The sequence below is a fragment of the Amblyomma americanum genome, chromosome 2 (assembly GCF_052857255.1).
Source record: "Amblyomma americanum isolate KBUSLIRL-KWMA chromosome 2, ASM5285725v1, whole genome shotgun sequence".
NCBI lineage: Eukaryota > Metazoa > Arthropoda > Arachnida > Ixodida > Ixodidae > Amblyomma > Amblyomma americanum.
In genome coordinates, this window is record NC_135498.1 from 83,260,179 (window position 1) to 83,274,485 (window position 14,307).

The 14,307-nt window shown below is 46.3% G+C and overlaps 1 protein-coding gene across 1 annotated transcript; it reads right to left on the reverse strand.

Annotated features, from left to right (window-relative positions):
* Positions 1 to 704: 704 nt before the first annotated feature.
* On the reverse strand, positions 705 to 7,567 carry LOC144121531 (xyloside xylosyltransferase 1-like). The gene is made up of 2 exons (XM_077654787.1): positions 6,895 to 7,567; positions 705 to 2,619 (listed from the first exon to the last, which is right to left on the reverse strand). Exons 1-2 carry the CDS (start codon positions 7,375 to 7,377, stop codon positions 1,942 to 1,944), a joined length of 1,161 nt encoding a protein of 386 aa, XP_077510913.1. The 5' UTR covers positions 7,378 to 7,567; the 3' UTR covers positions 705 to 1,941.
* Between the last annotated feature and the right edge of the window lie 6,740 nt (positions 7,568 to 14,307).

Here is a 14,307-nt window from a genome sequence, read left to right on the forward strand (position 1 = left end):
GCGGCCTAATCACTGAGCCACCGTGGTGGTTAAGAACAGCCTCAAGGATGCAAGTGCCCAGGAACATCGTAGTTGGCTCTGACCATTACCGTTTTTGCTCAGAACAAAAAGCAAAAAACGGTAATGGTCAGAGCCAACTACGATGCTCTTGTACACTTACACCCTTGAGGCTGTTTTTGCACCCTTTCCCAAGTGCAAATAATGAGTAGAATAGCGGACGTCTATTACTCCAGGCTAAGAAAGAGAGGGGAGATAAAATAGTAGGTACGAGTCAAGTAGACTAAAGCCCATCTAACGCCATACTGCGCAAAGTGCACAGAATGCCATGGTATCCTTAACAATTCACAAAGAATTTCAGCAATACAGAAATACTTTTCTAGTGTTGGTGAATTATTTTGCCAGCAATTGTGTTCAGCAGGATGTACTACAAGACGATACTGATAACAATGGCCAGTGAAAATGTGACCACTCATCCCTGCATGCTTCAATTATGGGGTTTATCGTATGTGTTGACTTTCCAGTCATACTAGTGATTTGGAGTTCCGATACTCCTTCAACAATTTCATGCATGCAATTCTTAGAATCAGCCACCTTGCTGCATTAGCAGCAAGTACATGTAGGTACCTACAGAGAATGTTTGCTTGCAGACTAATGTTCTCTTATTACACCAGGATGCCACTGCCCTATATTTCTTTTCTTTTCTTGGTTTGGTTTTATCGGGTTTAACGTCCCAAAGTGACTATGGCAATGACGGATGCCATAGTGGAGGGCTGCGGATAATTTTGACCACCTCGGGTTCTTTAACGTGCACTGACATCGCAGAGTACACGGGCCTCTGGCATTTCACCTCCCCAGAAATGCCACCGCTGAGACCGGGAACTTTTCTTAGTTGCAAGGAAATGAAGCCAGCAAGTTACAGATGTGAAAAGCAAGACAACAGCAACTGTAGCAAGCCCTAGAAAGCCATGTCAAATATGCCAAGCACGTTCGTCAGTACGCCAACATCTTATTGCTTCGGAGGGTATGAGGAGGTGGGGGACATGCACATTCAAGATGGCAGAATCATCTCCTTTTTTGCTCTCAGATATGTTGCATGCCAGTGCCACCAACTGCCCCACAACACTGTCCGGCTATCGCTCACACGCTGCAAGTCATACTGAGCGCGAGTGTACACTAACAGACATTAAGAAAGGGATTTATAAGAAACATTCAATCCTGCAAACCTCCAAGATTTCATATGAAAGATTAGCTTGCGAAGGCTACTTACAGATTAGTTCAGTTTCTCATTTGCAATGGCTACTAATTACAAAAGTCATGAAGGAGATTAGCACTTGAAAAACTAAATTGCACACCATGTACCCAAGCAGCTCCCAATTTCTTGCATTAAGCCCATACTGATGAGAATAGGGTGTGCACATACTTGCAGAGGACACAGTGTAAGGCCTAGAGTTGCAGTGATGATACAAGTTCTGAGAAAGTAATACAGACTGATGAGCACCTGATTCTGACTATCCACTCAGGCCTTTAGGCACATTGGTTAACTTTGCTAGTGGAGAGGAGCTGATGTGTACAATTAACTTGTCAAGTAGAAAATGAAAAAGCTGCTGAAAAGGCAGCTGCAACACACTTAATGTCAGGCTGCTCGTTTAGAGGATGCCACTGGAAACTTTCTTTGACAGCTGACATTCAACCTCTTCTGGCCCCAAATGCTACACAGAGCTTAATAAAACTTCAGCGGCCAAAATAAAAAACTACGTATTTTTCAATGAATCTACGGCTGTAGCCACACGTTAATGATCTTCGGCATTGACTGCTGCAAACATAACAAAATATACATATTTTTAGCACAACCAGGACAGGAACACAAAGAACGAAAGACAAACATGACAATTATAACAAAATAACAATAAGCACACCATTCATAGAGCGCACAAAGCACTGTCACCTCACTGATGGTATAGAAGAATTGCAGTTCCCATGGTAGACGTGAACTGTACCATTACACCTGTGATACTCCTCAAAAACATCTTCATAACCATGGTGTCGCCACCATTCACACAGCTGCCGATTCCACGTGCATGGAAGCACGTAGAAGAGCTCAGGGTGTTCCCAGGAAAGAACTGAGTAAAAGCACTGGTCTCCAAGGTGGCCTCGAAAGCTGTACTTGGCAGATAGCCATTGAACAGACTTAGCACTGAGGAATTCCTTGTAGATGGATGAGTTCCTAATTGCCTCAAGGTCCAGAAGCACGACACCGCTGTTGAATCCAGGACTTCCCCGTGATGGGGGCTCACCGCACTTGGTGTCAGGGTTCTCTTGGCGGTACTTGTGAAGAACATGACGGTAAACAGGCTGCTGCTCATATGCCAGCCCCATAATGGCTGCAGGAGGGAAGAGGGAAAAATGCCGGTGCAGTATAGCAATGTCCGAGCGCAGCTGGATATCAACGTCTAAAAGGATAAGCTGATGCACGCTCTTGGAAAACAGCCGGTGTAAACCTGTAGACAGGAAGAACAGATCTTTGTGGTAGTAACCGGAATTAGAACTGAACACAGGCTGCAGGAAAGACACCAGGTCCATGATGGGGGCCAGCATGTCATCCACATGCAGAAGCTCTGCCTGCAACGAGGTGAAGAAGCTGTTAGCTTGCATGACTAGCTTATATCTAAACCCAGAAGACCTAAAGACAATGCCATTTCTATTTTTAATATGAAGAAAAAGTCATTCCCTAAAGCTCTGCAGCACAAAGAAATTCAGTACTGTTTTCTGCACAAAACAAGTTCAGCACATGATGCACAAGAAGCTTGGTGTAAACACAATGTCCCTGATGATGTGCTGCAGTATCCACGGCGCCCAATTCAAACTGCTGGTGCTGTTGTACCATGTTATACAAATGCATTCTTCTGCACTGCTAATTGGCGCTAGAAAAGGACGGGTAATTGCCAACTGCACGGTCTTTGTTTCTGAGAGTGATAAAGCAAAAATAAAGTTCAAGCAAAGATACAATGAGGCAGGCAGTTTGAATTTGCCGTCGCTGTCCCTGCAACATATCACGAGTGAAAGTTACATCTGCACCGATCTTCTGGCCGAACTCATGCACTCAGTTGTGTTTTCGTGTGGAAAAAAAGCACTGGATTTCTCTGTGCCACAGAGCTCTAGAAAATGGCCTTTCCTCTGTTACAAAAACTGATATGGCACCATCTTGTGCATGGACTTGAACCCCCATTAGTACTAATCACCATACTAAGATAAATTAAGGATAATCACTGAATTTCAGTCCATGAGCTATATAATTAGAATGATTTTCATGGTAACTGATATCCACTGCCCCTGATAACCTCGATTTTTAGGAATTTTAGAAAGTGCTCACTGAAACACCCAGTATACTCATAGTATTCAGCAAAATTTTGGCCCACAGCTATGTTTTCTATTACATAGTTTCATATTTCATATTGCAGCTTTAACTCAAACCTGCTTAAGAAAAGATGAAGAAATTACTGTTCCTGTAGACAGTTTTTATTTTTTGGACTGGCGATTAGGATCAGTCTGGCAGAGGAGCGGGACTGCTTACAAAGTCGGCACCAGGCTTTAATATTAGACACTAAAATTCAAACAATTAATCATTAATATATAAGACACATGATATTTTAGCAGGTTTATTGATGTCTACTGATAAATTTTCCTTGCTCCTGCATGCCAGCCCATGTACTTTAGGGTTTAGCCTTGGGTTTAGCAATATATAACATAATGTTATACCATTTGTGCCTATTTCATAAGGGCTTTGGAATCCACCACATCTAATTGAACCTCATATGATAATTATATGTATCACAGACAACCATTACAGCTGAATCCCGGCCCAATGAATGCCGCTTCAACGAAGTATTTTTCATTCCCTGCGAAATCCCCATAGGAGTTAATGTATTAAAATTCCCTCGAAAACGAATTACTTTGTGAGCACTCATTCGCTTCTACGAATTTTTCGGGAGCCTTCACCGGTCAGTGGCCCGCCTTTCTTCAAAAGTTGGGTGTTGTACGAGATTATTCCCTGCTAAACCAGTGGCTTGGAGCAGCTAAATAATGCACGGAATGTATGTTTAATACATTTTCATGTATTACTTATTAAAAAATTTGGTTGGGAGTCGTTTATTCGTCGTGGGGAAGCAGCGAGGGGATTTGTTGGCGCCGTGCGGAGGCCGCCGGCCGTATGAGGGTCAAAGACGAATCCAACTCTAGTCGCCAGCCTGGCAGTGAAACGCAAGCAGGCCAAACTAACAGATTTCTGGCAATAAAACTATGTTTTGCTGGAGTTATTGCCTTGCATTTTTGGTTAATTTCTCGACAGTGAAATTGCGCGACAACGAAATTTCTCGCGCATCCCGTCGATTTCGTTGTAGCGGGATTCAATTGCAAGCCCTTGGCTGAACAACATCCACTTCACAGTAAAAGAGAAAAGTAAATGTCATAAATGAAAACTTCAAGAAAATGCATGCTACAGGATAACTTTAGAAAATCCAAAAATTATGTGGTGCACTGATTATAAACAGAAATACAAAACCACAAAAGCAACAGCAGTACAAAAATGCGTAGTTGTAGGCACGATCTCAAAAGAAGTATGTCATTCTGAAATTTGCCTGTTCTATCCCAGCTAAGAATTTCTAATACACACTTTACGGGACATTGCGGACAACTGTACCCAATCTGGGTTCTTAGTAAAAGTCTACTTCATGGCTTTTTCACTATGTTGGTGTTTGTCAGGCAGCAAGCAAATTGGACATGAAATTTTGCCCACGACTCAACTGATACTCCTGAATTCAGGACCGAAAAACTCTGCCATCATTGTTTGGAGAGTAGCTTATCCTTGGGGATGGTGCATCAACATCTCAGTACATCGATGAAAAGGACAGACCAGAAAATCAAAGCTTCCATTGATTGTAATTATCCATTTCTCTGACCAAAAGCAAAAAGGCGATAAATGAGGAAAATAAGGGAATAAACTTTAAGGATTATTTTCTCAGCTCTCACTTGCTATCACTCATCCCTTTGGCATTAAGTAACAGATGAAAGTAGAATGATTGATTTTTGTGCATGAATGCCTACACATTGCAGAGTGCGATAAATCTCAATTCTTCTATGTAAGCTTGCAATAGTTTTGGAAAGTTACTTTCGTAAAAAACGTTTCATAAATCCTACTTCCACAAGCACTGGGAATCTAAAACAAGACTGACAGCTTTACTGCACAGAACAGAACTTTATGAACATGCTGACATAAAAAACTGGTGCATTCTCTCCTTAATTATTCAGCACCCTGGGGACGACTTTATGAAAGTTGTAATCGTAATTCTCTGGCAACTGTACCAGGCAGTTTAAAACAAAACGCAGCTCTGAAATAACAACAATAATATGTGTATCTGTGCAAAATTTGGTTACATTTCTAGCATAAATCCAGAAAATAGCTTTAATTGCCACATTCCTATTAAGGTGCGATGAGGCTTCAGAAATGGTTTTCAAAAATTGGTTGTACAGCAGTTAAAATAAAAGCTATAGCTATAAAATTTCTGAGGAATCCTAAAAGACATACACAGCTTCCATTACACCTCAGTCCGTTCACTTGGGACATGTAGCAAGCCATACTGGCAGCAATATTAGTATGCACTGCAGGTGAACAGCACTGGTTGCACCTTCACTGTGTACCCTTATTTCCAGTAAACCAAGACACTGCTCTTCCTTCATGCTACATATCGTAATACAAACAAATCCATTTCTGCTTTCATATCAATTGCAACTAATATGAAGGCATGGAGTTGTATGGGCACCACAGAAGCAAGCAAAACAAGGTACTGAGGTGGCACGGGTGCACATGTGAATCCTCTTCCAATACGCACTTGAAGCATGCTATCTAAGATTTGTTCCAGTCAGTATCCTACAACAGTTTCAGATGGAAGCAAGACAAAGAACACTACGCTGAAAATCTATTGTGAATTGAACAATACTTTTCATACTCATTCACATGACTCCAAAATGCACATAAAATCCCAATAACGGGCACATAAAGGAAGCATAGTTGCAATGTGCAATGGCCAGCTTTAAATGATACGAAGGTATACCCAGAAGCAATGCACGTACTCCTTTAAGGTGTAGGAGAACACGCGGCCCGATTGCCAATGGCTTTCCCACAAACAGAACTATCCCATCACGGCAAAACTGAGTGGGTCTCCGACAAACACAGCTAACATCCTTCATTCGATTCGACGCGTTAGCGACCTCTTAATGAGAGGCGAAAGTGAATTTGGCGCGATCAAGGAGTCAACACAATAGCTAAGCGGGCGAGTTGGTAATACATATTCAAAAATAACCGCACTTTTGTTCTAAGTGCCCGTTCCCCATCTCCCATCAAAATTTAGGTGTTCTCGCTAGAGGTTACCGTGGACACAACAGCGCGTCGAAAAAAGCTTCAGTCGTCCGCTCTCAGCCTAGTCGGCAACCGCGCGCACAACAGATGTCACAGGCCCGATCCCCAGGGGAATATGAAGCGCCTGCAGCCAGAACTGGAAATATGACTAACGCCCTGGGCAGAGCGTGCACTGGGCACACCGCCACAGGCGCACCGCAGCGCGGGCAGCCAAACATTGTGAGGGCGGTCCCCCGCACTCCACTTTCTGTTGATGCCGTTTTCCCAGAGGACCCCCCCACCACCCCCCTCCCCGGGGATCGGCCAGGCGGGCGGGTGGAATCGGCCGCGAAGCTCGAAGGCGCTTCACCACGATTGCTAGGGTCGCCGCACTGGCGGCGGCCTATTTGCAAAGCGGGCAAGCGGGATGAGCACAGGCGAAGCGGAGACGATAACGACGGCCGAGTTGCTCGACCTCTGCGCTTGCATGCAAATGCACTCACCAGCACATCGCAGGAGGCCTTGGCCGAGGCGTCCGCGAGAACTTGCCGAGCCACATTGGCGCTCGAACGGTCCGTGACGATGTAGATGCGAAGCGGCACGCTGCTGAGACCGATCAGCGAGCCGAGGCTAATTGACAGCTTCTCGCGCAGGTACCCTACCTTGCGAGCTTGCGTGAAGATGAGCAACACACGCACTACATCGTCGGAGTCCCACTCGGTGGCAGTGCCGTTAGCTCGCGATTCGTGTCGGAAGCGGCCCAGCACACGAATAGGAACCGCCAACGCGCTGCTGTTGCTGCCGCCGCCAACGTTGTCCTTGCCATGGGATGCCGAGGATGCTCGGCGGACGGGATCTTGCACAGCACCTCCAATCGCGTTTCCCAGTTCGCGTGGGTTGGCGTAGAGGACGATGAGAACCGTTATCACGGCGATGGCAACCAGCACTTCTCGCTTCCAGTGTCGGTGCGGAGTGGCGAGCTCCATCTGCGCCGAGCCCGCAGGTACACTGCACGAGCCCTACATCGCTAGCTGCACCTGCTAACACTGCCACAGCTGACAAACTGGCGCGCGATCGCGCGAGCTTGCGCAACGCGAGCGCATTAACTTTCCAGCTATGCGGCAGAGCGCACCAAAGCTGCCAAAGCCATTCCGATGCCCGGGCGGCCGGAGAAGCGAGTTTGACAGCTACGAGCGCGGCTCCCCCTAGCCGCCCGCGTATTCGCTCCTACTTCGATTTTTCGCCGCAAGCGTCTGTGGCGCTGCGCTCGATAGCGAGCGCGTCGGTTTCGATTCTGGGGGCTGCGTCGTTGTTTGCTCTTGCATGTAAAATTACCACGCCCTTCTTAATTATACTTCAGCTGTAACTGCAGAGTGTCACATCCTCTTATATTTGCATCACAAAATTGGCAGATTATCGGTTCTGGTTGCGTATTATCGGATACTAATTGAGCACCTCTGTAGGTATCGTTGGATGGGTGAGTATGAGGAAATAAGCGCAATAACTTTCTCACTCGCGGTTGATAAACAAGCCACAACATGAGGAAATAGATCAGATAGTGGGTTATAGTTGCGACGCCGCAATAGCCGCCGTAGTGATGGGCTACGGATTAATTTCGGTCACCTGGGGTTAACGCGCACTGATATCGCACTAATCTCACCACATGGTATTCCTCCTGGAGGACGTGAAAAAAAAAAAAATCAGTCACCCAAAACGCCAACGTTCACAGTTTTTTCGAGTGCCGTCAGCTTAGCGCTTTCAGACGCCATACATTTCAGCCACGGCGAGCAGCTGATGGCCAGCCGTTGCGGAAAGGGAGCGAGGTGCTTGCTTTCAGCCGCGGCCTGCTCGTCCGCTTGCCCTTCTCCCCCGCTTCCTCTGCCCGCCCGCGCAACAAACCCGCCGGGCAACGAAGCGGCCGCAGCAAACACCGCAGCGCGTGACCTCGCGCCCCTTGCCGGCAGGCGTCCCTGCCCCCCATCCTCTCCCCGATTCCTGGGCTCTGCCACACCCTCCCTCTCCCTTCTGCCGCCCCGCTATCCGGCCGAACAAGTGGAAGTCCCGCCGCCGCCAACCTGCCGCTGCAAACGCACACGCCCGCGCCCAGAGAAGAGCAGGGCGGTGCGTGCGCGGGCTTCTCTTTGACGCCGCCGTGTCGCAGGGGCATTGCACTGTTGCACCGCGGGTTTGGTTTGGTCGAATGGCCGCCCTCTCGAAGCAGGTCAACGGCGGGCAACGCAGATATTTATAGTCGCCTCGTTTTTTAAGGACTAGCACATTACTTGGCCTGAACGGAGATTGACGAGTTGCACGCTTCTCAACCATACTTTTTGTGCGCGCGTGCATGTGTGTATGCATCGAAAGCAGATTTGCCCTGCACTGTTTTGTCTATGCATGTTACATTTCGACAAATATACGTCAACTACAGTTATGTTTAAGGGACTAACAAGTACAAAGCAAAGAGCAGTTGAATCACGCCCACGTTAGCATGCACGTGCAGTCCCTTAAATCAGAAATACACAGCCCCAAGGCGGCGTGCCTTACGGAAGCAATTCTTGGTCACTACGCAGTCATTTCCACCCACGCGAATTTATTCCACTGTGGGTAATGCGATTATCTCCTCCAGCGCTCAAGACTTGCAAGGATCCAAACCTATTGGGATTTGTAATCGAGCCCACTTATTATGGCTGCAGTAATAACGAACGCCCGTTTATCACGAATGAGAGTGGTGCTACCGTCAGGATATGTATTAGGGCTATGGCATCGTATCTCAAATACAACGAAGAAGTGTGGCCGCCCAACTCGGTTACAGCGACAGCGAACGAAGAGGTTCTGTAAAATCGTCCCCGAAGTCGGAAACCCTCGTTTCTCTCAAGAGCAGAGAGCGATGAACGCCTCTAGGCGTCTGTGACGCCCCCTCCTCTCCTTTCTAAAAAAAAAAAGAACAACTCGGGCAGCACCGAACATTAGAATAGTGTTATAGAAATGTTATGCAAGTTGCAGTAATGTTACAAGTTCCATTGTAATGTTACATTAACGTTAAATATTCCCATATAACATTGTGTGTTATATAGAAAACGGTATTTTAACGCTCTAAAGAAACATTGTTTTTATATAGTCCTCAAAACGTTAATAATGTTTGTCATAGCTATAAATCTACATTACAAATATATTTCGAGCACTGATTTCCTGAACCTCTTCCGCTGTTTTTGCAGTAAAGATGTTTTTCAACTAGCAGTACTTTGGAACCACATCTCTTAGATAGTATTCCCCATAGACTGCGTGCACAGCCCCATTATTTTGTAGGAAAACTTTGCTTACTACCCATTGGCCACTATCACTCATGGGACATCCCTCAGTGATGGGTATATAAGCTTGACTCCATGAATCCCGTTCGGAGTTACGTGAGTGAATACGAGTTGTATGTTGTGCTGTATAGTGGAACTGAGTATCGCCCTCATTGCCATGGTTTTTGCAAAGCGGTGTTGTGTGCCAGTACAACCGGCGGGCCTGCATGCTTGTGCAGGGCTGCTTCATCATTTCCGCGAATGTTACATTTATGTTGTTTACATGTCTTAGTAATCTTCGGGGAAGGTTATCGCAACCTTTGTATGTAATATTACAATAACATTAGAAGAAAAGGACATTAAGTACATCGAAATAATATTTGACCATAACAAAAATGTAACATTACTGTAATGTTTCTGTGTTACCAGGGAACGCGACCCCCTAAAAGCAAAGCAACAAAAAAAAAGGCATGTACAGAATTCCGACGAAACTTTGTGACATATGAAAGCGCTAAAAACGCATGCTTTGAAAGGCGACGCCTAGCGCTGGTGCAAAGTTCAGCAAGCTTCGCACTGCCGTCCCTATGCACGAGCATGGAGCAGTGCCGTTTAAGCTACACTCTCCTGCGCACGACACAAAGGGCCGGGCAAATGCGCGACTTTTGTTTTCGACAGGTGTGCCACTATTTAGAGGGTCTATAGGAATGACAAGCGACTTGTTCGCAGAGTGGCTTGAAAAAAAAAAAGCAAGAACGTCCTGTCCTTGCTCGACAACCGCGCGGAGCACCACACGCTGCCTTCTCCGACTGCGGTGACCACGCTCTTCTGCCACCGAACGCGACGAGCCAGACCTGCCACTTCACATTGGCATAATTAATGTCCTCGAGGTGTCCCATCGGCGCCGCGTCATCAGTACATACTAACGGCAACTGACTGGCCAGGTGGCGATGTCCCAGTTAAGGAAATTCTGTTTCCCGCCGTGGAATAAATTCGCAAGACAGAGTTTATAACCCCCTTAATAAGGGGTTATAGAGGACGCTGTCGAACACCCACTTTATGGGACGCATGTAGAGATTTGGGGCGACGCGTCGTCGATGTTCAGCTAGACCTGCCTGATTTACCGGGGGCGATGCAGAGATCGGAAAGCAATTTTCTGACGAAAATATCACTGTTAAAACTACAAACACTGTCGGATTGCCAGGAAAATGATGAAGACGATGACCACGAGGCGGACATGCCACCAGCTGTCATGCTAGGCTTCCACCACGATTGTAGTTATATAACGCAGTTTGTGGGTAGCAGCGCTATCGGCTATGGGATGCGACTGCTCTGGAGAGCTTGGAAAGCGCCGTAATAAGGTCTAGTTTGAATAAACAGGTGCGCATAACGGAGTTAGACGGTCTGACTTCGTACCTCTGGCTCCAGCATGGGAACTCCACTTAATACGAACTTCAGATATAACGAACGCAATCCGAGCGACCGTCAGGTTCATTATAAGTGGGCTTGACTTGATTTTTGGCTAAAGCTATACATCGTACTTTTTCAGGAGAAAAGTGTTTTTACGTCGTTGTCGCATGCCGCAGCAGAAAACTCTGGAGGCCCTAAAAGTGGGCGCCCTCCTGAACGCTGGTGCGATTTAGGAAGAGCGCCGAAACATTGTCTAATTTTATTTTGGTCAGACGCTGATACACACTTGTTAATGCATCTTTTTTTTTTTCAAGCGTTACAAATAAACGTGGGGGAAATGTTTTCCTAAACATTTCACTGTTCGGCAAAGTAGCCCTGAAGGGACACGCGCGCCAACAGTGAGGAGCACGCCGCTTCCATAAACACTTTACAATTAGCAGGAAACTAATATTAGAGGGAGATATTAGAGCACTAAAACATAATTAATGCATGGAACTCTTCTCCTCACCTTCGAGTGCACGCAGAAACTCTACGGCGTGGTCCTCTCGCTCAGCGCAGAGCGGAACCAGAAAAGGAAGAACTTACTTTTTTTTGCAACTTTACGGCTTCCTTATTCAGCAAGAATAACTCTGAATGACACCGTTCGTGTTATTTTTCTGCCACTTGAGCCTCCCTTAAAAAAAAAGAAACAAGAACGCCAAGATAAACTCTGAGTCACTTTTGACCACACACCGACATAATTTATTTCACCGGAAAAAAAGACATTGGTATTTAGAAAATAATATCAGAAAAAATTAAAACCTGCGTTCTGAAATAAACAGTGAAAAAAAGTTCATCTAGATTAAAAAAAAAGGAAATTCCAATCTTTTAACATAATAAAGCCCTACCAACAGGACCAAATTTACACCCGTTTGGAATCCAAGAGAGTTAAGTGCAAAATATTGTTAGTTGAATAATGTCATTACTGCGCGAACAATGAAAAAAAGGAAATGTGTGAAAGCACTTTAGATAGGCCTTCTTTCCGCTTAAAATCTTGATTTCCATATCCCCTAATGAGTTCATTCTTGCGTTATCTAGAAAAACTCCGGTGTTCTCTTCTTTTCAGTCATAAGCAAGAAGGTCAAAAAGGCAAGCTCACGCACGACTTCACACTCAAATAAAAATGAAGTTTGGTGCAATAAATAAAGGTCTAGTGCATCTGTCTAGTCCTATAAACATGACTACAGGTGACGCAAGCTTGTTACCCCCCGTTTCCTTCTCTTAACTAGTAAAGTGCGCAGGTTAACTTAAAATTCCGGAAGCGAGTAGAATGAGTCGGGGAACGAACGCGAGTTCTTGATACCCCAGTCGAAATGAAGAAAAAGAAAAGGGCATGTAATGCTAAGGAAAGATAAGTAACGGAGCTTATTCGAAAAGACGGCAACCCTGAGAGCGTCACAGTAAGCTGGGGGAATTAAATTCAGAAATTTGCTGGGATAAGGTGACTTCAGTTAAATCGAGGCAGGGTTAATTGAGGGGTATGTGTGAGGCCTTTGGCCTGCAGTGGACGTGGTTAGGCTGATGATGATGATGACGATTATGTACGGCCCCTCGAAAGGCTAGCGGCAGCTATAATCTGAGGGCAGCCTGCAGTTACTTCATAAACACATTTTATTTTCAATGAGACAGGCAATCAGTATGAGTACGAGCTCTCGTAATCAGCGAGCAGAATCTGCAAGCAGAAGTACGATATGAGAGCGAGATAGGTGAAGGCCGATGCGTATACGTCAGAATCAATCGGCAACGGTCTCTGCTTAGAGCACACGTACCCTCCGAAGGCTGTGAGGGATAAACGCTCCACTTCAACTTCGCCAAAATGAGCTGACAGTGGTCGCGGCACTGGGGGCTCTGGCAGGCGCAGTCGTCCCGGTGTTGATGCGAGGACGCATGAATCGATAGAATGTAGACCAGCGCAGAGAAGCCCGGCAGCCAAGCCAGCCAATGCCGAGGTCAGAGCTGCCCTTAGTCCAACGGCAGTCGTTTCGGGAGATGCGGCGTTCGCGGCCTGGATACGAAAAGCGTGCTCCAATTAGCAGATAACCACGTCTATATTTACGTGAAACTCTACACCAGCGTAAAAAACATACATCGCACAGCACACGGGCGCCTTAGCGTTTTTCCTCCATAAAAACGCACCCGACCGCGGCGGCTGCGTTTTTATGGAGGAAAAACGCTAAGGCGCAAGTGTGCTGTGCGATGTCAGTGCACGTTAAAGATCCCCAGGTGGTCGAAATTATTCCGGAGCCCTCCACTACGGCACCTACTTCTTCCCTTCTTCTTTCACTCCCTCCCTTGTCCCTTCCCTTACTGCGCGGTTCAGGTGTCCAACGATATATGAGACAGATACTGCGCCATTTCCTTTCCCCAAAAAACAATTATTATTAAGAAGTGCCCAGGACAAGCGCTGGTCCTCTTGGACTAGCGGTCCATAGGACCGGTACAGAGCACAGCAGGTCTATATCTTATGCAGAATTATAACAGACAAATGCTAACAACATTCTTACCAGCCCCATGCTTTTCTGAAAAAAAAAACATTTTGTTTTACGAAAAGGCCAAAATGTGGACGGAGGTACGCAGCTGTACGTACCTGCATGCTGCTCCCCAAACGTGGAAAAGCACTTAGCGCTCATGAGCTATCTGGAAGCTGTTTGAAGGTTTCAGTTTCACCATAATAACGGGCATAATGCCGCCGGTTTGAATCACGCGATCTGGAGAGATCGACACATTCAGGCTGGTACGCCATCCATTCAGTTAGCACATCAATGGTTGGCTATCAGGAGACGTTTCCATAATGTATGCCACCACGCTTATCAAAAGATGCCGATCGGGTGTTCATAGCAGTGCATGCGGCCGGCGCAATGTCTGTCATGTCAGTGCATTAACCGTTACCAGCTATTCGGGACAAGCACGTCTAATTTTGTTGGCGGCCACCACGCGTCGCATGGCGCTCAACATTAAAAAAATAGTGTTGTTACATCGCCCTTGACGTAAGAAGAAAGAAAATGGACGAGTGGCAGCAGAGCAGCGCACGATAAGAGTCTAAACTTAGTAGCACTGCCTCGGTGCTGTCCCGAATTCCTGGTAATGTCTACGTCCCCAGTCGCGCACACGAAGGGAATGAGGCGAAAATGGTGAAATGCAAAATGCCTGAGAAATGCTAGATCAGAGAAATCCACCTCTGTG

Coding starts and splice junctions, on each gene's coding strand:
- LOC144121531 (XM_077654787.1), bottom strand. CDS start 7,377: ATGGAGCTCGCCACTCCGCACCGACACTGGAAGCGAGAAGTGCTGGTT. Junction 2,620..6,894: donor AGGCCTCCTGCGATGTGCTG/GTGAGTGCATTT, acceptor ACCTCGTTGCAG/GCAGAGCTTCTGCATGTGGA.